The sequence below is a fragment of the Centroberyx gerrardi genome, chromosome 13 (assembly GCF_048128805.1).
Source record: "Centroberyx gerrardi isolate f3 chromosome 13, fCenGer3.hap1.cur.20231027, whole genome shotgun sequence".
In the NCBI taxonomy this organism is placed as follows: domain Eukaryota; kingdom Metazoa; phylum Chordata; class Actinopteri; order Beryciformes; family Berycidae; genus Centroberyx; species Centroberyx gerrardi.
Genome location: NC_136009.1, coordinates 23,516,959 through 23,541,707, shown reverse-complemented (window position 1 = coordinate 23,541,707; position 24,749 = coordinate 23,516,959). Strand labels below are relative to the sequence as shown.

At 42.9% G+C, this 24,749-nt stretch overlaps 1 protein-coding gene across 2 annotated transcripts in view; it reads left to right on the top strand.

Moving 5' to 3' along the window:
* ak5 (adenylate kinase 5) overlaps window positions 1-24,749 on the top strand; it is a 71,464-nt gene that overhangs the window by 21,916 nt on the left and 24,799 nt on the right. For both annotated transcript variants that reach the window (XM_071924371.2, XM_071924370.2), the window contains exons 6-8: window positions 3,564-3,755; window positions 14,854-14,944; window positions 19,376-19,449. In XM_071924371.2, coding sequence (XP_071780472.1) covers window positions 3,564-3,755; window positions 14,854-14,944; window positions 19,376-19,449 — 357 coding nt within the window. The remainder of the gene's footprint in view (window positions 1-3,563; window positions 3,756-14,853; window positions 14,945-19,375; window positions 19,450-24,749) is intronic.

Sequence of the window (24,749 nt, the reverse complement as noted above, 5' to 3'; positions counted from 1 at the left end):
GCGTGATTGTAAGTGCAGGCAAATTGCATTATCTTCATCTTCCTCCATGACGAACTGGGCCAACTCCACAGTAAACAGGACGCTATTTTAAATCTGCCTGCTCATGGGCAGAAAGGATTGTCTACTCCGATGTTTTTATTGTTCTAAAAAAAGACTCTGTCGAAATTTGCTGCGTGTAGCTGTCGTCTTGTGTTGTAAATTGCTCATGCATGATGCAGGTTAGTTTTTAAGCAAAGCAGGAAGCTAATTGGAATAGGCAGGAAAACAGTACAGTGTCCACTCCGCTGTATTGCAGTGTTTTGCAGTACGGACGTCATTGTAGCTCTACTGCACATTCCTCTCTCTAACATCAGAGTGGTAACATAAAACATATAATGATTTGACAAGAATTAATTACTGCATAATTTGTTAGATCTGGTTTCCTCCTCTTGCGAGTAGAATGTGTTGAATTTGTGTTGAATGTATTATTTTCATTTTTCAGGGAGCTTAAAGGGAAAGCCGAATTTTAGCTTCCATAATCAATGACTTGTAATCCTTGGTTTAACAAGCATTCACTCTGTCTTGCATTACCAGAAACAACGAGTTTCCGCCACCTTTTTTCTGTGAAGTCGTACCTAGATACTGCTCCACTGGGAATAAACAGGAAAAGACAGAGAGGTGACGTTTACAGCATCCAGGATTTTTACCTGCAGTGAGACAAATTGTGTGGCAATAAAAGGAACTAGAATTCAAACTGCAGGGGAGAAGAGTTGCTTTTCTGTTGGAGATCAGGTGGGTAGCACCTCAGAAATAAACAGCACAACTCAATTTGGTCTAAAAGCTAAAATAAACCTTCTACAATTTGAAAATCAAGTCCTCCATTCGTCCTCAAGCAGCAGCTGTACATCTTGTTGGCATCACAGACTGAAGTCCTGGTTTTCTGGTTTCTGGTCATTTTGAGAGAAAATTCATAAATATCACTGGACCGTCCAGGGTCAATTAAAAACCTGATTATTGGGTGGTTGGGTGTCTTAGTGGTTGAAGTCAATGAATCATCACATAACTGAAAGGCCACTGTTTTGGTCTCAGCAACAGCCATGTATCCTGTCAAAGTGTTCTTGAGCAAGACACTGGACTGCTACCTTGTTCACACATTGTAAGGGTGCGTTCACACCAGGCGGTTGGAGCGGGTTATTTGGACTCCGGAGCGGAGGAAACAACCCCAAAACACAAGGTTTTATGGGTATGAGGAGACGGTTGTTGACATCTGATAGCCAGCGGTTTCTCATGCTTTGAAAGCCTAGCATCACAAAACGAACTGAGGGCAAAACGCAGTCTGGACTGATATTTCTTCATGTGTTCTTAACTGGTATGAACTCCAGAGAAGGTGAATTACGGCAAAGAGAGCAGACAAGTCCATCATGTTCAGCTGAAGTTACAGGAACTGGAATCAGATTTGTTTGGACTCCCCCTCTGCTGCCAAACTCTCTAACCTGGCAGGATGGCAAGTTACCAAAACTGTCCAATAAACAAGCTACTTGAGTCCATGAGTTCAAGGCCTGGTCCACTTGTGACTGGGCAGTGTGAATCTAAACGACCCAAATACAAAAATGCAACAAAGTAAACTTTTCCATCATTGTTCAAACCAAAGAAAACAAACTAGCTGTAATCGCAACCAGTCACAACAAGTCACTTTATATGAGACTTTCAGATAAATTAAACTCCACAAATGTAAAAAATTAAATATTTGTGGTTTAGCTGTGGTTTATTTGTGATTTAGTAGTTTCGTTTAGCTCTCAGTGAGATCTTTGTGACGGATGCTGACCTTCCTCTGAACCACAGCAGGAAGAAATAGACACATTTCTCCGCCTGATTGGCTGCCTTCAGTCTGTTTCTCAGCTCTTTCCTCTTTTGAGAGGCTGCAATTAGCCGTCCGTCCCTTAAAGGGTATTAGCTGTCTTGCTTGGCACAGCGGTCAGGTCAACATCTGCCTGCTTATGTGGCATATTTAGGACTTTGTGTGTGTGTGTGTGTGTGTGTGTGTGTGTGTGTGTGTGTGAGGAGGCATTCCACACGCTTCCTGGCCTTTAAGCAAGAGATGCTATCACAGACGGAAAATCTACGCAGGCACTAAAACTGTCCTGCCTTTTCTGAGAATAATTACCATTTTAGTCCGATATGACATATCTATATATAACAAATGCATCTCTAGAGACATTTGATAATGACGTATTTAATAATTTTTTCCAGTTCACAAGCCGCATTATCGGCGCTACCTGACAAAATGAGGGCAGAAGTTTGGTCGCTATGGAAACGGAAACTTTGACTTGCGAGACGCAAAAAACCGAGTCCCACCGCCGGCGCGCGCGCTTCAATAAACAACAACGCTCTTTTTTCTCAAGTGCTATTTTTGGCTCCGGCAGCACATCAGATCAAATGCAGACTCAGGAGTGTTCATCAAAACAAAAGACAGAGTATGAATAGTAATAAACCGCTCTGATACTTTTTATAGAGCGAAGTTCCCGGTGGTGAACAGTGCGGATGGTTGTTATCTGACTGGCAGTTCCAGGGAAAGATTTAACTGCATGAGCCCTGACCTCTTTATATGGGATAAACAACTTAGAACCATAGACACCAAATTATTTCCTCTTTATTCTGCCGTATGTTTTTCTAGATAACGGCGTCCTCCATTGATCTTTAAATACACACGTTGTCCCTTTCAATTGTCTCACTCGGTGGTTACTGAAGAATGTCATTGTGTGTTGGACTTTGTAAAAGAGAAGCGTTCAAGGACACTGGAGCGTTGCAAATTAGATCTCTTGTTACTCAGGCTTCAGTCGGCGCCAGTGCTGCTGCTGCCGCCTGACCTTCTCCTTTAAATCAGGATAGTTCATGTTTATTTGTCCACTGTTTTATCCCGGCAACACACCTGGGTCAAATAGCATTGGCAAATAATTCTTAGTGTTAATTAAGATTGTGTCAGGTAAGCTGTTAATCACAAAACTGACTTTGAAATACTTTCCTGTGATCGTCTAAACTTTCCGGCAGCCACTCCACCAGCCCGAAAACAGACAAAACATTCGACGCTGCTCCGCCTGACAGATAATAATGTTTTTATCTCCACTGGTAAGAGTACAGCACCAGCCCGTATGACTCAAAATCCCGTCCTGTATTAAAATTACCTTGTCAGCGGAGCAGCTGAAGGATATTCTCTATTAACTTTAACACCAAATCAAGGCTGCACTCTTGGTTTTCTGAGGCGCTGAGGTCAACACGCTTTCAATTCAGTGGAAGTGGATTTACAAAACTTGAAAGGATCAGATATCCAATCTGGGCAGAACTTATTGAGAGTGAAGGCTGTATTATCAGGTGAATTGCAGTTTGTTTAACATTTTGAGTTGAGTGCACTGAATTGAAAAATGGACTGACTCCAACCCTGGTTCTCTGGTTTCTCAATTTATAAGAGAAACTCAAACTGAGACAGAGCTGCCCCCCCCTCCCCGGGTCATAGGAGCGGCCACACAGGAATGAGTCTTTAGTTGAGCGGCAGGACAGCCTTTAACGTTTCTGTCTTCTGCCGGCAGATCTGCACCCCGGACCTGGTGGTGTTCCTGGCCTGCGCCAACCACCGTTTGAAGGAGCGTCTGGAGAAGCGAGCGGAGCAGCAGGGACGGCCGGACGACAACCCCAAGGCCACCGAGCGCCGCCTGACCAACTTCAAACAAAACACCATCCCCCTCGTCAAATACTTCCAGGAGAGGGGCCTTATCGTCACGGTAATGCTGGTGGAATAGTGTGTGTGTGTGTGTGTGTGTGTGTGTGGGTTAATGTGAGTGTCTGTGTGTGAGCATGTGTTTGTATGTGATGCACGACTCAGTAATGATGCGGTTTGTGTGTGTGTGTGTGTGTGTGTGTGTGTGCCTCTGTGTGTGTGTATGTGCGTGGATGTCCATGTTCCCATATCCTCATCTGTGTGTGAGAGAACTAATATGAAGTGAGAATGTTTATCTATTATCTTACTTCTTTGGGTCCATGGCATGCTCACAAGTGTGTGTACAGTATGTACGTATGCCAAGTTGCCAACATACTCAAAGATGTTCACTACCACCCCCAACACACACACACACACACACACACAGACACACACACACAGAAACTGCATCATTACTGAGTCGTGCATCACATACAAACACATGTTCACACACAGACACTTACATAATAAACTCACACTTTCGTTTAAGGTTGTTATGTCTGTTTAAAAACCAAATAAAGTGTTGATCATAAAAAAAAACTCACACTTTCAAACACATACTAACTCTCACCCCCTCTCCCTGCACACACACACACACACACACACACACACACACACACCACAAAATCTCTAAAACTAATCAAGCAGAAAGAGGACGCAGACAAAGTCGTGCAGCTTCCCAAACTCTATCAGTTTTTCTCTCTGCCGGGCCGAAGGCAGGCTGCTGTTAATTGGAGGCCATCGGGTTCCTCATTAGATCCCGCGGTTTGGTGCAGAGAGGAACGGGGTTACCCCCGGCATGTGTGAGCCGGGTGCTAATAGAGCTGTCGGCTCCTCCAGCCAACGGGAAGCGCCTGCCCACTCTTCTTCTGGTGGGAGTCCTATTGATCTGTCTGAGTCTCCGCTCCACTCCCACGCAACATCAGAGGGAAAGCAAAACTCCCCTACTTGTGTGTTACAGCGCAAGATGGATATGTGGGTTGAGATTGTTTATCTGGGGGCATTTTAAAATCAAAAGCTCTGCATTATCTCCAGAGGATTTCCCATTAACATTAAAAAAGATGCTGAAAATGTAGCCAGACGTCCTTTAGAAGTGGATGCCTGCTGTTTCTTTCATGTTACTTTCATGTGTCTGTGCAGGCTGGCTGACATGGCTTTCCCCCCGACTTCCCTCTCTTTAGCTTTCTGGTTCAGTCCGGTCTAACTTCTGGTTCTGCTGTCGACGCTAGAAGAGAGAAAGTGAAAATGCGAGCGAAGTGAACGACACTTAATCACTCAGGGACTCCACATACATTGGAGTGTTATATCACTCCTTATGGCTATTGCAAAAAAGCCTATTTTCTGCTGTGAGATATCTCATCCAGGTACTTTTAGAATAGTGTGCTTGTCTCGGTGTGTTTTTGTTTGCTTGCTTGTCTGGCTCTCTCCTGCCTCTCTTCTCTCTCCTGCCTCTCTTCTCTCCTGCCTCTCTCTTGCCTCTCTTCTCTCTCCTGCCTCTCTCCTCTCTCTTGCCTCTCTTCTCTCTCCTGCCTCTCTTCTCTCTCTTGCCTCTCTTCTCTCTCCTGCCTCTCTTCTCTCTCTTGCCTCTCTTCTCTCTCCTGCCTCTCTTCTCTCTCTTGCCTCTCTTCTCTCTCTTGCCTCTCTTCTCTCTCCTGCCTCTCTTCTCTCTCCTGCCTCTCTTCTCTCTCTTGCCTCTCTTCTCTCTCTCCTCTCTCCTGCCTCTCTTCTCTCTCTTGCCTCTCTTCTCTCTCTCCTCTCTCCTGCCTCTCTTCTCTCTCTTGCCTCTCTTCTCTCTCTCCTCTCTCCTGCCTCTCTTCTCTCTCTTGCCTCTCTTCTCTCTCTCCTCTCTCCTGCCTCTCTTCTCTCTCTTGCCTCTCTTCTCTCTCTCCTCTCTCCTGCCTCTCTTCTCTCTCTTGCCTCTCTTCTCTCTCTCCTCTCTCCTGCCTCTCTTCTCTCTCTTGCCTCTCTTCTCTCTCTTCTCTCTCTTGCCTCTCTTCTCTCTCTCCTCTCTCCTGCCTCTCTTCTCTCTCTTGCCTCTCTTCTCTCTCTTCTCTCTCTTGCCTCTCTTCTCTCTCTCCTCTCTCCTGCCTCTCTTCTCTCTCTTGCACCTCACAGTTACTGAATCTCACTTGTGTATTTATGTGTTGCAACATCGCCTGCTCTACATCCGAGTTTTCAGTCTTCATGAAAATTCAAAGAGGTTCTTGCCACCCTCCTGTGTGTTATTCCCTCTCCGATGTTCTGGTGCAAGACTTTTAATGCGCTTGCACAATCCGTAGAGCAGAGGAGAAACACGGCTAAAACCTGGTTCTGGGTGGATGTTAAACATTAAAGGAAAATTCCACCCTTGGATCCTCTCACCCGGTTATATATCATCAATGTGTGATGCTCAATGCATTCCAGCGCAGTGAAGTGTTGTAATTTACTTTTTCGGTGCACCCACTTTCCGTCAACCTGCCTCGCCTACTCGTGTATTTCCCAGAATGCCTTTCGACCACCTCAGAGAATGGGTGTGAACTTGTTGCATTCAGTTGTGGGATATATATGTTTAGGTGGAGAGAACAATAGCAGAGTAAGAGCAAAAGAGTGAGAGTTTTATGGTCTATTGAGGCTTCTGTGGGTGGAGAAATCGGTCTCTCTCCTCTTCTATGATGGATTTCTCCCTGTATGATTGTTGAACCTCGGGGCAAAATGGCGGCTCTAGAAAGAAGCCCTCGCTCTTTGATTCTGAGGGACTGACACCAAAACCTGACGTTTACCGTTGATGTTTTAGATCGCTGAAAAAGTTTCTGCTAATATGGAAATATCTCAATGTAACATGTTGTCTTTGTTTGGCCATTTATCCACAGGAATGTGAAAAAAAACACCACCAAACAACAAAAATGGGCTCAGAAATGCAAGGTACATCGCCAATAGCTGTTTTTTTGGGTGGATTTGTCCACCTCCACTGGTGAGCGAACCACCACAAAGTGTGTGTGTGGGTTCTGTATACATTATGAGTCAAATACACAGGAGCCATTCACTCTTGGCTGTTTACGGGGATTTATTTATTCACCGGAGTCCAAGTTATCGAAGTTAAAACTGTTCTTTTCACAGTTTGTCCGCTGTTTGCAGAGGCGGTATTCCCTGATGCATCCAAACACTCACACACTCAGTTCACAGCCACTGAAGAGCTGTGTGTGTGTGTGTGTGTCTGTGTGTGTTTCATCAGGATGCCATGTTACCCTGCGTACAGATATCCATATTCATCAGTTGTTTCTCACCAGTCCTCCCTGTCAGTCTTCTTTTCAAACAGAGTAGTGAACAACTTCCCACCTCAGGATGAACCTAAACCCTTTTAAAGTAAGTAGAGGTGAAGCCAGGGCCAAAGACAATCGGCCGTCTCGACTAAGAAAAGCTCCAGACGGGAAAAAGGTAAAAGAGGAGAATCAAATCCGTCGTGTTGCATGGAGTCGACACACAGTTAAGCCCTACGCCAGAGGCTGTGGAATAACTGTGATTTTAAAACAGGCGTTGTTAGGCAAGAGAGAGCAAACCCTCTTCTGAATTGCTTTTATAAAACAGTGGTTATACATCTTCCACCAAGCAATATACAGTTCTATTACCGGTTTGAATGATGATTTTCAGTTAACACATTAGTATTGAAACATGCAGTCACATGTGTGCAGTTATCAGGTGTTTTACGTTGGCTTTGAACATGAATAGAGCCAATCTGAGCTGCAGTTTCAACAAGCTTCTGGAAGTATGTCAGGCTTCAGATCTCTCCACAGCGTCCCTGCATTCCCATCAGAGCCTACTTAATTAAGACACACTGAACTGCGTCTGAACTAAGTCTCTTAATTACGGTTGTACGGCATAATTTGGCAGTGGCTTTTACTGTAAAAAGCCTCTCAAACGGAAACCTCTTCGAGCCCATGTGGTGATTTTATGACTCTTGACGTTAAATATTAGTTCAGTCAGAGACACTTGCGTCAAAGGAGTCTGGGCCATTTATAGCAACAAATGGTTCTACAGTTGGATTTGGCGGAAAAGGCTCTGCTCTTGAGGATGCTCCCCAAATGAATAGAATAATAAATAAACCCCCCAATGCAGAGTAGACATACAGTACTGAACGTCATAAATAATATGAAAACCAACATAAAACCAGACAGAATTCAGAGATAACTTGGAGTTTTTGCATCGACTTGTGTCAACAGCAGCAGTGGCATGATTGATCAGCAGAGTGAGTGTGAGCTGTCAGATTGATTGTGATTGGTTATTGAAAGAGTCAAGGGTGGAAGTAACTAATTACATTTACTCCCGCTACTGTAATTGAGTAGCTTTTTTGTGTACTTGTTCTTTTTGTATTTTTTAAAGTCAGTAATTTCACTTTTACTCAAGTGCGTAAGTATTGTACTTCAGTACATTTTAAATCACATCCATTACAGAGTTCAAATTTTGTGGCTCTCAATAAGCAACAGAAAGTGGAGCAGCGTAAATTGGCAAATTGTGGAGCCATTTGAAATGGCTGTCAGCAGAGAAGAGAAGAGTAATCTGGCTTTACTTTGTGCACTTTATTTTGTAATTTTCCAATTGAAAGAATCTAGTTTGAACTCTGTCCTCTCGTCCTTTTAGAATTGCATGGAAAAGATCTCATCTAACAACGTTCTCTTTTCTAAAAGGTAACGCAGCAACTTTTACTCTGAGTACATTTTAAAGGACCTACTTTTTACGTTTACTGAAGTAGATTTTTACACCAGTGCTTTTACTTCTACTGAAGTAAAATATCAGCAAAGTAACAGTACTTCTACTTGAGTAGGACATTGTAGTACTCTTTCCACCGCTGGTAAGAGTCAGCTGATGCCGATCAGCTGATGCCGCACAACTTCAGTGTTCCGCCTGAACTGACGCGCCGCTCCATTTATTTATTCGATTTTGATGTGGCATTTTCTATCCAGGGGTAGCACAGAGTGACGTGTAGTGAAATATTATTCAGAAGATGCTTGGAGTATCACGGTCGTTATATAACTGCACCGGCCTGAGGTCTTGAATGTCATGGAAAGAGTTTATCAATTTTGACAACATCTTTCTATTAGGATTTGCAAAAACAACTGTCACATGTCATATATTTCAGTTTAGGAGAACTTTTCCAAATGAATCTTGAAGTTCTTTCTGACATTATAAATATTTTAGCACCGGTTTTCATTCCCTAAAATGCAGCCAGCCATTGCATTTAGTATATTAGTCTAAAACTTTTGAATAGAGGAGGGTTATAAACTATAATAGCCACAATCCTGACTCTGATAGATAGTGTCACAAGAATTTTTGTTACTCCTTACTATGCTTTTAATGTAAGTGATTTACAAATTTAAGCTTATTCTAATGTTCCACTCATTGTAAGTTAGGTTAAATATCTATAATGTAAATGTAAACTGCTTTACCGTGTTGATCATGTGGTTTAGGAGCTATTAATGTGTTTATTGCAGATGTAATAGGATAACTGAAATTCAGACATAGTGTATTACTTCAGTAATTAACAGCTTTGTATTGATCATGATACACATACACCACATCTACAAATCTTACCTTTCAAGGAACATTGCCCTGACACTTTTTGACATGTCATATTTTTGTTGGCTACCAATTTCCTCTCCCCGTACTTGTGAATGAGAAAAGCCCTTGGTCCTCGCCCAAGTGATTCGAGCATTTTGAAAGCCTATCGATGGATCGCTTTTCCTGTGAATTGCTGTCGCCACTCTCTTTGTGGCGCGGCAGCGGCGCAGACAGGCAGTTACCTTCGAGTCTCAGACAAACAGCGCTACTCCCCCGTCGTTCTCAGTGTGCCCCTTGCTTGTCAAATTGTCCCTGCAATCACACAACGCTTGACACCTTGAAAATCAAAGGCCGGCACATTCTGAAGCACTCTCGAAAAACAACAGTGTGACAAATGACGTCTGCATGTTATACTTCTGGGCAGTTCTTACTCTTAAGAAATAAAACCACAAGAGCATTGGCCTAAAAACACGATCCAATTTAAATGGTGGAAGGATTCTCAGTCGATGTTGATATGCTGAAGGTTGGCTTCAATCGACACTTGCTGGGGTTCTTGTCTGGATAGCAGAAGAAATTGTCTTTTTCACGCCTTCTGCTCTTGAATTACTGTGTTTTTTATTGTACATCTAATCCCGCATGGCACAAGTGTGTGTGTGTGTGTGTGTGTGTGTGTGTGTGTGTGTGTGTGCATGTGTGTGTGTGTGAGGTGTGCAATCATATGGGTATCAGGCAGATCCTGCAAATTTTCAGATTATACCTGTATTGTCTACACACCTGTTTACTCTTGTATTGACATGGATATAGATGATTTGTGTGTGTGTGTGTGTGTGTGTGTGTGTGTGTGTGTGTGTGTGTGTGTGTGTGTGTGTGTTGAAGTGTATAAACCTGACCAACTGACAGTGCTGTTAAAACATGCAAAACTAAAGAATCATTACTATAGTCACTGAAATCCCTTTGAGATTTCAGTTTAAAAGTCTTTTGTTGAAGATTTGCTGAAAAGTGAGACTGAGCTGCACCTTGGGGAACTGCAAGTGAACCATATTGAAAACTGTGACAGACAGTCTGTGACATTGAAAAGACAGTTTTGCTCTGGTGAAGTTTATCTGGAAAAAGAATCCACAGAAACAAGAACTCGCAGACTGAAATCCAAAAGAGGCCAACTGATGCAAAAAAGGACTGACATTTGTTTATATAACGTGCAAAAATGACAAAAAAAAGACTTTCATAGATCTTCATCAGTTCTGACCAGACAAAACCACACCTGACTATATATATCAATGAATGAAGCTGACTTTTTTGGATAGTGTCATAAGTTTATATAATGATTTACTTGCAGCACACAGTCCAGCAGACGTCTGCCACCAGCACAAGGAATTCATAAACAGCCAACATGTTGGGTTGTGACTCATGAAATTAATGTGAAATTAATAAATTGACGGCTGTGTTTTGACTAAGACTTGGAGGTGCCGTTGCAGACTGTAAATCCTGGAGCAGAGGACAGATTAAGACTGTGGTTCATTAAAGGATATAACCATTTCAGCAGCGTTGTGAGCTATTAGCTAAATCCTCCCTGAGGTCTATTAGCGTCTCAATTTTCATTTGTTTTGTGCTCGCAAATTGGGTTCATTTTGTAGTACTTGTTAGCTGATATGGATTTGTTCATTATTATTTTATAATAGAAGGGTTAGCATCTTACTGCATGTTAAAGCCATCTGTAGAGCATGTTGTTAATGTAGGGAAGAATCAATAACATCTTCAGCCATGCAAACAAAAGACATCTGAACCAGGCCCTGGTCAAATGCTCTATGGAAGAAATTTTTAGCGTTTGTTTTAACCCATTTGGAGCACCAGATGGGAGGAGCCATGCCAGAGAATTCAGAGAGTGTCAGTTAAAGGTGCAATGTGTAACATTTTAACATCAATAACTCACTACCACATTTCAGTCAGCCAACTCACGTAGCAGATTATTGAGAATGAATGCAAATATAGATACAGTATGGCGTCTGATCTTGTCTCTCCCTGCAGCACACACCTAGCTAGCCAAATGAGAGCAGGGAGTGACGATAGGGAACTTCAACCACAGGGGAAAGAGCCTACAGGTGGCTGCTGGGTGGAGGTGGGGCGATGAAACGATGTATGGTGAGCAGCAATAAACGAGCAGCAGTGAACGGCAGCCTGAGCAGCGTAGCAGCAGCGTGGCAATGTGAGAGCGCGACTCGAGTTGTCTGCCTGAACTAGCTTTGCAGGCTTCATTAAGACATCATTAGAGACATCAGTATACTTACCATAAACAAATGAGACCATCGGCAAGAAGATTGGCAGCCTCTACTGACCTCTACAATACAATTTACATTGTTTGCCACCTGGTCGGATTATGCGGGAAATCTGCTGGATCGCTTTATGGCACAAAACAGGAAGAGGGCGCTGTTCTTCCAGAGCAAACGGAGCTAAAGCTTTCAGTTTCTGGCAACGGCGGATGGTGGAACGAGTGAAATGCAGACTGAAAAACATTATCATTTATCGGCTCTTATCCTTCTTCTTTCTCTTCAAAACAAACATGGACTGATGCCAGGGAGGAGACATCCTCTTCATGATAGGAAGAAACAGGGTTTATGTGAAATATGGTTTTAATTTTGAGAAACACTAGCACTAACAATATCACTGGTGTGAGATAGAGGATACCAATCATCTCTACCGTGGTCTCATTTGTTTATGGCAGTTATATCAAGATATCACAATTAATTTGACAATAATATATTGATGTTTAAAGTGTTTTAAGTTAAGAAAATACCTTCCTGTGATTACAAAAACTTTCTTTCACTCAGCTGTGTGGTCCTATTGTCCAACCATCTGTCTCCTAAATAGGCTAAAACCAACCATAAAAAATTATTTGGAAAATGTGTGAATACCATTTGGCCCAGGTCTTATCTTTACACAGAAAGCAGGTAGTTAAGTTTCTGATTAGATTAAGTCCTTCTGTTCTTCAATACTTTTCCCAGTAGAAGACTGACTTCTTGACTAATGAAAGCAATAAGCTCTGCGGCTTAATTGCTTTCTCTCAGTAAAAGGCTTTGAGTGAAAGTAATCCATTCATTTTGAATGTCAGGTCCAATATGGGAAAGCATAACTCTCAAAGAACAATCGCAATGAGTCATTGACTCCAAATGGCTGAAGTTGAATTGGAGTGACTGAGTTGTCAATACACACGTCTACGAGTCTATTCATTCTCAACGTTTCATTGAATTAACTCGTCCTATTTCTGTCATTGTAAAAAAAGTTTCGGCGCTTTTGACGTGCCGTTGTTCAGCTTTTGAATCTCAACTGATTGTTCAGTTTTCTGTAGGCAAGATCATTTTAAGGCCATTCATTGTTGGGGAATGTTTCTAAGGTTTGTCTTAGTTTGCCTTTTTCTATTTTTTGTCTTGAAGTCTCAATCGTGACATTTGGATATTGGATACAGTGCATGAAAATGATTAAGGCCTCTTTCTTTTATAGGAAGACTCAACTGATTAGACACACACACACGCACACACACACACACACACATGCACACACACCATCGCGACGAAGCATTACAGGAAATTGCAGTGGAGAGAGATAATTGTTTGTTGTGGCCCCGATTGAAGTCGTCCTGTCATTCTAGGAACACGGACCAGTCTAATTAAGTATTCCCTGAGCGAGTTCAGCCGCTTCCCACATGGTGCTAGATGCCGACGCAGATAAAAACAAACAAAAAAAACGTCTCCCTCAATCATTCTAGTTTCTAATTTAATACTCTACGGGGGTTAGAGGCGGTTCGCTTCATTGTTTATGAATCATAAATGAGCCACTGGTGACGTATACAGTCGATACAAGATGAAGTAAAGGCGTGAATAACTTTCTCCAAGTCAGAAAAGGATAGAAATTACCTAATATTCTTTTTCACATTAGAAATAAGACTAGTGAACTTGATTCTCAAAATTCAGACCAGCATCAAAATGCAGATACACATACATTGGTATTGGATCTTTATATGAGCCTGCACCTTGTCATCTCTACTTCCCTTATTTATCTAAAAGGTCCAGTTGCAGGATGGGGCCCCAGTTGAAACCCCACTACTAGCTTTGTTTACATGGTGATTTACTGGATCACAGACGGTGTTTTTTTTTTAGCTCTTCTCTTTTGTCTGAACTGTTGATAAAAAGGCAGAGATTTACATGTATTTTGAGGCTGTTTGATTACATTTATAATGGTTGCCACAGTAACACTGAAGTGAATTGGACATGTATTTTGAGTTGTGATGGCTTGAGGAAGCAATGAAAAGTGCATTCTCCAATCTACAAGTCAAACGCTTCAAGAACTTCAGACAGTATGAATTCACTTAGATAATCAAATAAACCACAGAGATAAAACGTTTTTCTTGATGAGAGATTTCTGATCAAATAAATTATTTCTGCCTTCTGCCTAATGAAGAGACAGTCGCTTCCACTGTAATGTCACTGAACCAATAATGGCGGAGCTTTTCCCCAAAAGGGTGAAACTGCAAATTTGTCCTTGAAAACGACACGTACACCGACTGAACAGCCTCAGGCAGCTCCCCCGCTGTGTAAAAGGATTATATGGAGCCCTTATGTTAGAGTAGTGACATATTGCTTCTAAAGAGAGAGCGATGTGATAAGAGTCAGTCTAGCTTTCTGTGATAGCAGGCGGGGAGAGATCTGAGTAGCCTGATGGGTTTTCGGATGCCTCGCTCTCCGGGGGAATCCTCGGTTTGATCCCATCCGCTCCTCTGCAGCAGGTAGAGTCGCGGGGCCCCGGGGCTCGGGGGACTCCCACGCAGCAGGCATCACACGCCGGTCCCTCTTTTTTAGCTCGTTACCGTGGTAACCGCCGGAGGAAGCGGAGGTTGTGGCTTATCCTTAACCTACATCTGCCTGACCTCAACTCCCGCTCCAACTCCTGCCGCCGACATTTTTCTTTTTGTCTGGGGGGGGGGGAAGTGAGAGAAATTATCAGCCGTACGTTTATTTTTATTCGTTTTTACATCCCTTGCCTTTCAGCCGGTTGTCACTGGCGAGGAGATTTCTTTGGGAAACACTGATGGGGCCAGGGTGACGGCCAGAGAGCGGATTACAGAGGAGGGGACGTCTGCTTCAATCAACTTCCAGTTGACTCACAAAGCGAGATTTAGCACGGTCCATCGGGGAGCGAGTGCGCAGAGGAAGGCGGGCGGCCGCTGAAGAAGTTGAAAGACACCAGTTGACGCAGAAGGGAAACTAATTAATCGAGTATTATCAGAGCTTCCGGTGTGTGTTGAATACAAAATAACCCCATCATCAGACCTTTCTTCTAATGAATGATGTTATAATGAATTCTGTAAAGGTGTCATGGTCGCTTGACATGCAAGGGGTGTATGAAATGTGCTTGTAATGTCCATGACCTTTGTCTCCTGTCAAACCCACTCTCTCTGTCTTTCCCGTCAAGCTCCGCTGCGTCCCATCTAATAAAAAAAGCAAGAAATTAAAACAAAACAAAAAATCCTCTTGTATGAAGTGTGAATTCTAATGAATCCCGGTGAATTCAATATGGAATAACGCCTTTTCTCCTTTCAGCTGGACGCCGACCGAGACGAAGAGGAGGTCTTCTGTGACATCAGCATGACTTTGGACAACAAGCTGTTCCCCTCCAAAGAGCCGGTTGCAGGTGAGATGAATACCTGTCTTATAAAACAATGAGACACCTACAAAGAGGTTTGATGGTCAATAGATGAACAGCAGAAGAACAGAATACCTCCAAACTGAATCTTTCCTTCAGTAAGCTTGACTTGAGTAATATTTCAACCCAATATGGGTCTTCATCTGGTAAAAATGTTATTATTGTTTGATGAAGACTCTTATTTAACCCCTTGCACCCTGACATTACCCTTAAATTTCCCCTTAGCTAGCTTCAAAGTTGAAAACACATTTTTTCCTAACTGTACGATGATGTCACATGCACATTCTTTATCTGCTCGTTCCAACGCTTCATTGAAGCTAAATATCCAAACCCAAGATGACATTTTTTTATGGTTGCACCATTATACCAAAGGGTGAAAATCTAGATGTTTGTGCATCATTTTATACACATTTCCCTGTAATTCAGCATGTTATATTTGGTATCTTTGGAAACTTTGGGATCTTGACTAGAATTTAAGATACAGTTGGTCATGCAACAAGCGTTTGTAATGATGGATCCACTGGCAGGTTAATTGGAACATTGCATAAGTAAGACTTGCCAGGAGCAAAAAGTTTCTTTTTTACTTTGTTTACACATTTTAGGTGCAATGTTTTTCAGTCGCTGCAAAGATTATGGAGCTCCAACTGTGTATCAGACGTGTATTCATAAGTTCTCAAAGTACTGCAAGTCCACTTATGAAGCAATGCAAAATATATGTGACTCCAGGCACAGGAGTCTAACAGCTGGACCTCTAGACACACAAAATCCACAATCGCTTTTGACTTTGCTCTAACTGCTGCTCTTATTGTATATAAAAATAGATTATACAGTCACAATAGGATGCCAACATTAGATGAAATGAATTATTCCCAGTAGGAAAATATTGTCACAGCCAAGTGCATAAAAACAACTGTACTTTAACCTCTGTCTAACAGGGAGGACATGAATAATAAATAATAAGTACAAGTGCAGGTAGCATCCAAGTTAACATAATACATGACTGAACAATCATTCTTTCCATTCACAGTGCCAGCCAGCTGGCATCGTATAAATATTAGGCATCTGTATGTTGGACTGAGAGTGTTCGTGTGTGTGTGTGTGTGTTGCTGGAGGAATGTAATCAAAGCACAGCCAAGGTTTAAGAAAAAAATCATTGCAAAAGCCTGCAGACCAAAGCAGCTTTGAACGCGCTCCTGGGTATTAAAGCAGATATCCAACACAGACCTTACAGAGGGGCCGGGGGTGTTAATATATCAGTGATGCAGGAGAGGGCCTTCTCTACAGTGGCTATGGGCAGAATGATGATGATGCAATATGATGCAATGGATATGAGGCACTGCTGAGTCCTGTTATCAGCACCAACATACCCATAGTGTCAGTGATGAACATCCTCAAGGGTTTTATTGCTTTTAAACAGTTACCAACACATGTGTACCAACTGGAAAGCTTTCTACTAAACAGTGTGCATACATGAGAATAAAAAAACAAGGGGAACCCAAAAATATCACCCACAGTATTCGCTCCCTGGTTACCACAAGAGTTGGCATAGCAACCGATAAAGCAGGGCGAGCCATGCTTTATGAGAATTACAGCATCAACAGGTTAGAATGCATCTTTGACCGGATCAGATTGCTTGACGGAAACTACCTATTGTATGATTCTTGATACTGTTGAGAAAATAGTCTCCACTTGTCAAGTGTCAGACAGTTCATGACCTTCTGCAGGGGACTAAACAAAGGAGCCTTGTGTTGTGAGAAACCTCAATCAGTCGGCCTCACAAGGCCGTTGGCTTTTTAACGGTTTGTGATTTCAGACGTGACAGCGATGATAAACGTCTTGAGGCAAAGGAAGAAATGCACAGGCAATAACTGGAAAACATGCTTTAGTTTTGGTCGCTCGGCAGTCAATATCCCACTTCTTTTTAGTGCAGATGCTGCACACAGCGGAGAACTGTTGCCTTGCCCCAAAATAAGTTTTGCTAAATTCAAATTTTGCTTTCTGTTCCAAAAAGAAGAAAAGGTCTGGCATCCACTTGTTTAGAGACAAAAGTTTTGTGTTACTGATTCATATCTGCTTTAGAACATTTGAAAAACAAAAGTCTCCACTGCTGTACTATTTGAGATTAGATGGAGGATAGATACATGATGTGGGACTTTTACAGTGGCCGTTGTACATGTTTGTGGTATACATAAAGTCCTAATGTTACTAGTTACAGTATAGATGCTCAATGAGGAACATTCATTGGCTTGTAATGCAGAAGCCGGTGGATCGACTTATGTTTAGCCAATCATTACTAAATGACCAATCAGGCAAAACCTCAATGCATTGTTCTTGAGATTATAGTTAAGTCTTGTGAAAATATAAAGCCTCATAGGAAACCGGTCTTCTCTTTGGTCAAGGCTTACTGTAATTGACTCAGAGACCTTTCCATCGAGAATCCATTTTCTCGCGACAGCTAATCATGCAGCTTCAGTCCATTTACAGACGAAAATGAGCTTTTAGCATTTTTTCAGAGAGCAGTGTGAATTCTGTACATCTGTCGAGACGTTTTTCCATATATGTTTTCCTTAATGGAGTCTCACAGCAGGTGTGCAGTTGCTCCGTTGCATGGTGCCATTTCCAAGATCAGAAGATGAATGGAGCACCACTTGAACGGGCTGCTAAAAGGGTCTATTTTTGTACCATACAGGACTTGGGTGTACGCAAGAAAAAAACTGAATGAAGTCAGTAAGTAAGTAATGCAGATTCAGCCGCTGGCGGTTTTCTGCCTACTGCGTCACATGTGTGCAGTCTTAACTTTAAATCAATACTCTGGTCTGACTTCATCCTCAGCAAGTAATATTTCCCTCTCTGAAATAGAAAGGTACAAGGAACAGCCGAGGGAAATATGGATGTCAAGTGAAATTGAAAAGAAAACAAAAAAGATGGTCAAAGGTCAATTATTAAAGGCAAATTGCCGTCAAAAGCTGCTGTGAGAAGCAGAGTTGGGGCTCGGTCTTCTCCCAGGAGAGAGGAAAGTGCTGCCGCTCCCCTCCGACCTCCTCCGTCCTCCAGCCGTCATTATCGCAGCACATTTCCTGAATTGCCGGCTGAGGTGCAGCTGACGGCCACAGCCACTTCCATCTGACATCAATGGCCTCGGCGGCAAAACAGAAATGTGGAGAAGCTTCCTCCGCCGTCATCTCTCTCCCCGAGGACAAAATGCACTTTGACACTTTGCTGAATCGGACTCGTGAACTGCAGAGAAAACGCCGGGCCGCCTTGTTGTGTTTCCCCCTCTGCTTCTCTCCGCATACCATCTACATTCTGAGGCTTTTTAACATAATACATCAGTGGAACTCGCAGCTGTCTCATTTCTGGTATCTGCATGAATTTTTGAAGGAGCCACGTTCTAGCGGTTTCTAACCCAGTTCTCTAATCAGGAAGCTCTGGTGCACAGGCAGACGCTGCCATGGGGGCGTATTACTCACGACCCATTTACACCGAGGAGGAGGGCGAAGAATCCACCACATTCTCCCTCAGTGTCTTTTTGACAGCGGGAAATTGTCCTTTTTGATTCATGGTTCAGTTGCTTAACAATGGCTTGTGGATGTTTAGTTTTTCTGTTTGCATTTTGTTGCTCAGATTGAACACCAAAGATGCAGATTTACAGCTGCGTATCTGGAAGTTGGTTATAACTCTGCATGTTGTTGTCTTTCAAAACTAAATCACAAAGATGTACAGGAGTCTGTCTTGGTGGTGTGGGAATATATAAATAATATATATTCAACTCACTGACATACAGTAAGTACATACTGGCACACATGGGAGAGACAGAATGAGCTTACATTTAATGCAATGGGACAATGCAAGGCATAAAATATACATCATTCTTACAGCTTCTGTGATTTTGTTTTGAAAGCGAACAGTAACAGCATTACATCAATTTATCTAACAATCAGTTCAGAAATTGATCTCAACACATGAACAGAAAGCACAAAGGAGACCCCGAGTTGATTATGTTCCTAATTACATTTTCCACTGTAATGAGCTGTGACTGCCTCCTTTTTAAATTTTGAACACACAATTAAACGTTTGCATGCAAAGGAAATGCATTTCATCAAAACTTAAAAAGACCAGCGCCTGATCTGGTACACTTGAAGCCCCTCAACTAAATTGCCCGGAAGACAAATCAAGATGAATATTACATGAACACAAATTTGTGCCTGAAAATACCGGCTCTAAAAGCCACAAAGGCACAAGTGTCTCTAAAGGCTTCTTTACATAACAGAGATGGGTAGCAGTTATAATTAAACATGGCTGACTCTCATGCGGTTTCCTTTCAAAAATGGGTCATTTGTTGTGAATCACCAGAATCTGTTGCTCCCTCGGCTCCAGGCGATCCCACTGTGTGACATTTGATGATTTCTCTGTCTGCAGGTCCCAGTGAACTGGATCTCAGTCTATTGAGTGAAACCAGCAGTCTGGCGGATGTTGCTTGCAAGTACGATGAGGTAAGATAGTGATTCACCTACTGTAAGTGAAAGGTACACTGAAGCTGGTCTGGTGGACTTTGATGGCCCTGTATTGACTTTAAAGGATAATACTGGTGTTTTACCTTTATCTTTACATTATTCCTGGTTTGCCTGCACACTGTTTTTTTCCTCCCTTCAGAAGAAGCCATTTGCTGCCATTCATTCTCATACAAAGTCTTAATTTGGTTTCATCAAACTTTCTCCTTTTTATTGTTAATTTAAATCGGTAGTTTTCATATCCTTGTGTTCATTCAGACTTCTGATTGGACCAGAGAATAGTTCGGGCTCTTTGATTGGATGAGTGAGGCCGGAGGGCGTGGCTAACACAATGTAAACAACTTTTCACCAGTCACTGACATCCATTGTGTTTATGTTACACTCTGCTCCTGTCAATCACCTGACACCCTCATAAAAAATGTAGCCTCACAAATTTTATTGTCACAGCCACAGCTTTTTATTTTGGGTGCTTTTGTTAGCAGGGACAGCAGTTCATTTCAAGATAGGTTTGACACTGTAAAGGTTGTATTTTCAAAAAGACAAACGAGTTAATGTCAAAAAAATCTAATTATACACGACATGTGTTGCAAAATAGTTGAGAAATGTAAACTTGACGTAGACAGATGTAAATGGGCCTTAACTTTAAACTCCTATTCGTATCCGTAAACTGTAATCGTTGTAATTCACTCTGGATAAGAGTTTCAGCTAAATGTCAAAAAATATAAATGCTGTCCCTGTCGTCACAATCAACCTCACAACCTTGTCCGAGTATTGTCATTTGCAGTAACCTAATAATAATCTTATTGTCCCTTCAGAATGACAGACTGCAGCTGCTTTTATCCCGCGGCCATTACAGCAATCAAATTTAGAATCGGCGTCATTACGGAGCAAAAACATTCTTTCCCCCTATTCCAAATCCTCCACCTGCGTTTTATTTGCCAAAAAAAGAAAGAAAAAAAAAAGAAAATCTCCAAATTACCTTTTCAATTACCTTGTGAGAGGCCAGATGAATCAGCAGGGCTCGGAGACGCTGTGTAATGCCGGACGGGCCGGACGAGTGCAGACCGCCATCAATCCTCCACACAACTCTCAGACTGCAGCGCTAAAGTGAAGCATGACCTCCGACCTCTCGCTCACTCTCCCTCTGCCAAGTGACCAGAATGAAATAGCTGCACTCCTCTCTCCGCCTCTCTCTTCCTCTTTTCTCCCTTTCCTTTACTTTTTCTAACTTAAGGGCATTTTGTTGGGGAGGGTTGCTGCTTAGCTGAGAGGTTCCTATATTTTACTTTTTTTTTTTTTTTTTTTTTTTATATCCAGGCTTGGTTCTCAGAGCAGACAAGCTCTTTTTCAGCAGCACCTTGCTTCACATTCATACAGTTACACAAATTCACACCTGGTTTAAAAGTGATGCTGAATTTTGGTAGTACCTGGACATGATATAACCCCAAAATCGGGGTCATGTCATCTGTTGCTCCAGTAGAGGAGATTGGATAATTTTTTTCTCTCTCCATTCACTGCCATTGTATGGAGGAACAGTCTCAAAATCACACTTGTAGCACATAAATGAACGCAAACAAAGCAGATTCTGACAATATATTAAAAAGAATAGTCCTGTCACTTAATTGTGGTTAAGTGGTTAAACTTTCTTTATGTTTATTTCAGTTTGAACAAGTGTAACACCGAAATCTGGTTGGAGGAAACAAAGAAAATAATACATTTACCAATAATTGTAAATAGGCGGAAAAACAGTGAGAGACTCATCGTTTATATATTGTCAGAATCTGCTTTGTTTGCATTTGTTTATGTGCTAGAATTGTGATTTTGAGACCTGTTGGAGAGAGAAAAAAATTCTCCAATCATCATCTCTAACATCTCTAACGTTTAGGATAGCGCCACTCACTTCTGCCGATTGCCTCGGCGTTATGTGACGCAATGAGAGAAGAAAACAAACTCCCGCTCCTCTTTATGCAAATCGCTGGTGTCTTCTTTTGGCAATCCTTCCATCTATTCTTCCTTTAATCCTCATTACAATCCCGTCTCCCTCTTCCGTATCCCTTCGTAGCCGTTCAGCCTTTCAACCTTTCATCGTCTGAGTGTTTCGGCTGTGAGTCATCACCTGCATGTGGAACTGAATCGATAAGGCCTTGATAGAATGACGAGCTGTGGAGGATCGGCGTCGTTTTCAACTGCGATCAGTTGTCAGTAGTCAGTTGATTTTTTGTTTGCTTGTTTCCTCGTGTCTTTTGAGGTTAGATGTTTTAAATAAACTAAACTAACATAGAATTAACATGTGGAAGCAATTGCACTATTCATTTTTCAAAGCGCTCTCTCCACTGTGATTTTTTGACACGTCATCCATGTCCCATGTGGGGCGGCTGAGGCTCAGGAGGTAGAGCGGGTTGTCCACTAATCAGAAAGGTCGGTGGTTTGATCCCCGGCTCCTCTAGTCCGCATGTTGAAGTGTCCTTGGGCGAGATACTGAACCCCAAATTGCTCCTGATGGTTGTGCCAGCACCCTGTGTGGTAGCTTGCCGCCATCGGTGTGTGAATGTAAGCATTATTGTAAAGCGCTTCGAGTGGTCGGTAGACTAGAAAAGCGCTATATAAATGCAGTCCATTTTTTTTTTTTTGTCCACAGCGCTCCTGGCAGTGTTTAGTCAACACCTGCTCTGTTAACAAAGGGAATTCATCACACAGCTTGGTGCCTTGTTATGTATATGCCATTCTCCTGCTGGGTGTCTTCATTCAAAATGACCGATCGCTAAGTATTGACCGATGTCACCTTCTCGTCAATATTCCCTCAGACACCTGAGTGCAGCCAGGCAGGGATTCTCTGTTCCAAGGCCTCTGACAGTCCGGATATGAGCTAACAACACAAAGAGGGTTTTGTGAGCGTGAGGATGCCTGCGGAGGGAGCCGCGGAGCATCTGGGGGACAGGGTGCAAACTAAAAACAGCAGCCAGAGCGTTCATGAGCCTGCCACTCCTGTGCAGCGTGTCCTGTGGCGCACAGCGATGCTCTTGTCTGTGAAGTGGAAGGAAGACGCTGTGCAACCTTGTCATCTTGTGTTTGTGGCCTCGCTTACGAGACAGTGACGGATTTTGTCAGCGTGCCGCTCCGCTGAAGGAGGCCGAGGATGGAGATGGAGATGGAGATGGAGGGGCCGTGCTGTGATTTTGGCTACATGGTTGGGCATTTTCCTCCTCCTTTCTTTCTTTCTTTCTTGCTTTCTTGCTTTCTTTCTTTCTCTTTCTCTTAAGGGAAGAATCCACCCTAAAGCACTTTAACACTGTAAATACAGCTATTTCCAGCACAGCTACAATTAAGTTTAATACCAGAAAATTTGCAGCTGTCTAAAACATTAACAGTAAATGTCAGGTTTTAGTGTCAGTCCCTCAGAATCAAAGAGCGAGGGCTTCTTTCTAGAACTGCCTTTTCGCACCGACGTTCAACAATCATACGGGGAGAAATCCAACGTAGAAGAGGAGAGAGACCAATTTCTCCACCCACAGCAGCCTCAATAGACCAGAATGCAATGCAGCCACAAGACGTGTTGAGTTTTGAGTAAGGGATGCCACTGGAAAAACTCTCTTTCTTGCTCTTACTTTGGCTAACGCGAACAGTATCGCTCTCTCCACCTACATGTATAAACCCACAGCTGAATGGAACAGGTTCAGGCCCGTTCTTCGGGGGCTGTTGAAAGGCATTCTGGGAAATGTAGGAAATCACTGACTGAAGTAGAAGTAGACGAGGCAGCTTGAGGGAAAGTGGGTTCACCAAAAAAGTAAATCACAAAATAACTCCTGGAATGCACTGAACATCACAGACCGATGACATATAACAGTGTCGTATCTGAGGGTGGATTTTTCCTTTCATTTGTGTATTTTTCTATATTTTTTTATGTTTCTTTTTTGAGTTCAGTGTATGAAACCCACACAGAAGCTCAGTCCGTCGCAGGTTTTCCGTCTTGGGAAATCTAACACGGCGGTCGATCCGACCCGGGGAGGATGGCGTCAGCGTGACTGGCGCTCCGCGTAGCGACACGTGTCCGTCGGCCCACCAGAGCGTCTCCAGACTCATTTCGACAGACTGACAGTTAAGTCCCGATGTTTGAACGTAATGAGCTGAGGGAGACAGGCCGCCGCTTATTTGATTAGTTCAAACAGGTGACTCATCATGCAAGCCTGATGTGAAGGAATTGTGGCTGTCAGAGCGGAGGGGATACAGAGACACCTTGTGCTGCCGCTAACAACGTCATCTTCTCGTCTCGTTAGATGCCTGCGTCGATTATTTTGGGATGTGTGCGTAGGAGTGTGTCGTACACGTGTTGCTGTGTGTAACGCACATCGCCGCTGACGGGGGAAAACCTCGTAACTCCAAAATGTCAACTTTTCAGGAAGTGAGAGAAACAGACTTTTTTTTTTTCAGATTGGCCACCAGTTTTGAGTTTAAGCAGTGGGGTTTTGAAAGAGTTTCATAAGTTTCATAAGGAGTCGGAGAATTTCCTCAACCCATAGAGGAGCATGAGAGTGAAGAGAAAACATGAAAATCACCAAAATTAGAGTTTCAAGGTTTTCACACAACAAAAGCAATAGGATATATATAATGCAAACTGTTCACTGTGGAGAAAATGAGAGGTACTGTCACTGATGTGTGTGTGTGTGTGTGTGTGTGTGTGTGTGTGTGTGTGTGTGAGAGAGAGAGAGAGAGAGAGAGATAGTTGGTATGTGTGTGTGTGTGTGTGTTTATGTACATTTCTTGCCACCATCATGTGCAAGCAATGCTTGCTGTGCATGTGTTCCGACATTTGTCTGTTGATAATTCCCGCTGTGATTCTCTTTCTCTCTCTCTCTTTCTCTCTCCCTCTCTCTCCCTCTCTCTCTGTCTCTCTCTCTCCCTCTCTCTCTCTCCCTCTCTCTCTCCCTCTCTCCCTCCCTCTCTCTCTCTCCCTCTCTCTCTCTCCTCTCTCTCTCTCTCTCTCTCTCTCTCTCTCTCTCTCTCTCTGTCTCTCTCTCTCTCCCTCTCTCTCTCTCCCTCTCTCTCTCTCCCTCTCTCTCTCCCTCTCTCCCTCTCTCTCTCCCTCTCTCTCTCTCTCTCTCTCCCTCTCTCTCTCTGTGAGTCATCGGACCGGTTGGTGTACCCACATGCCAAACTGGCTCATCGTTGGCGCCCCTGTCAGTGGCAGCACTCCCCCACACTGACTGCATTTAGTTTTAACACTGATTGCAGCTCTGCTTTACTTTATTCTGCAGCTTTACTCTCCTCCTGTGTAACTGCAGCCT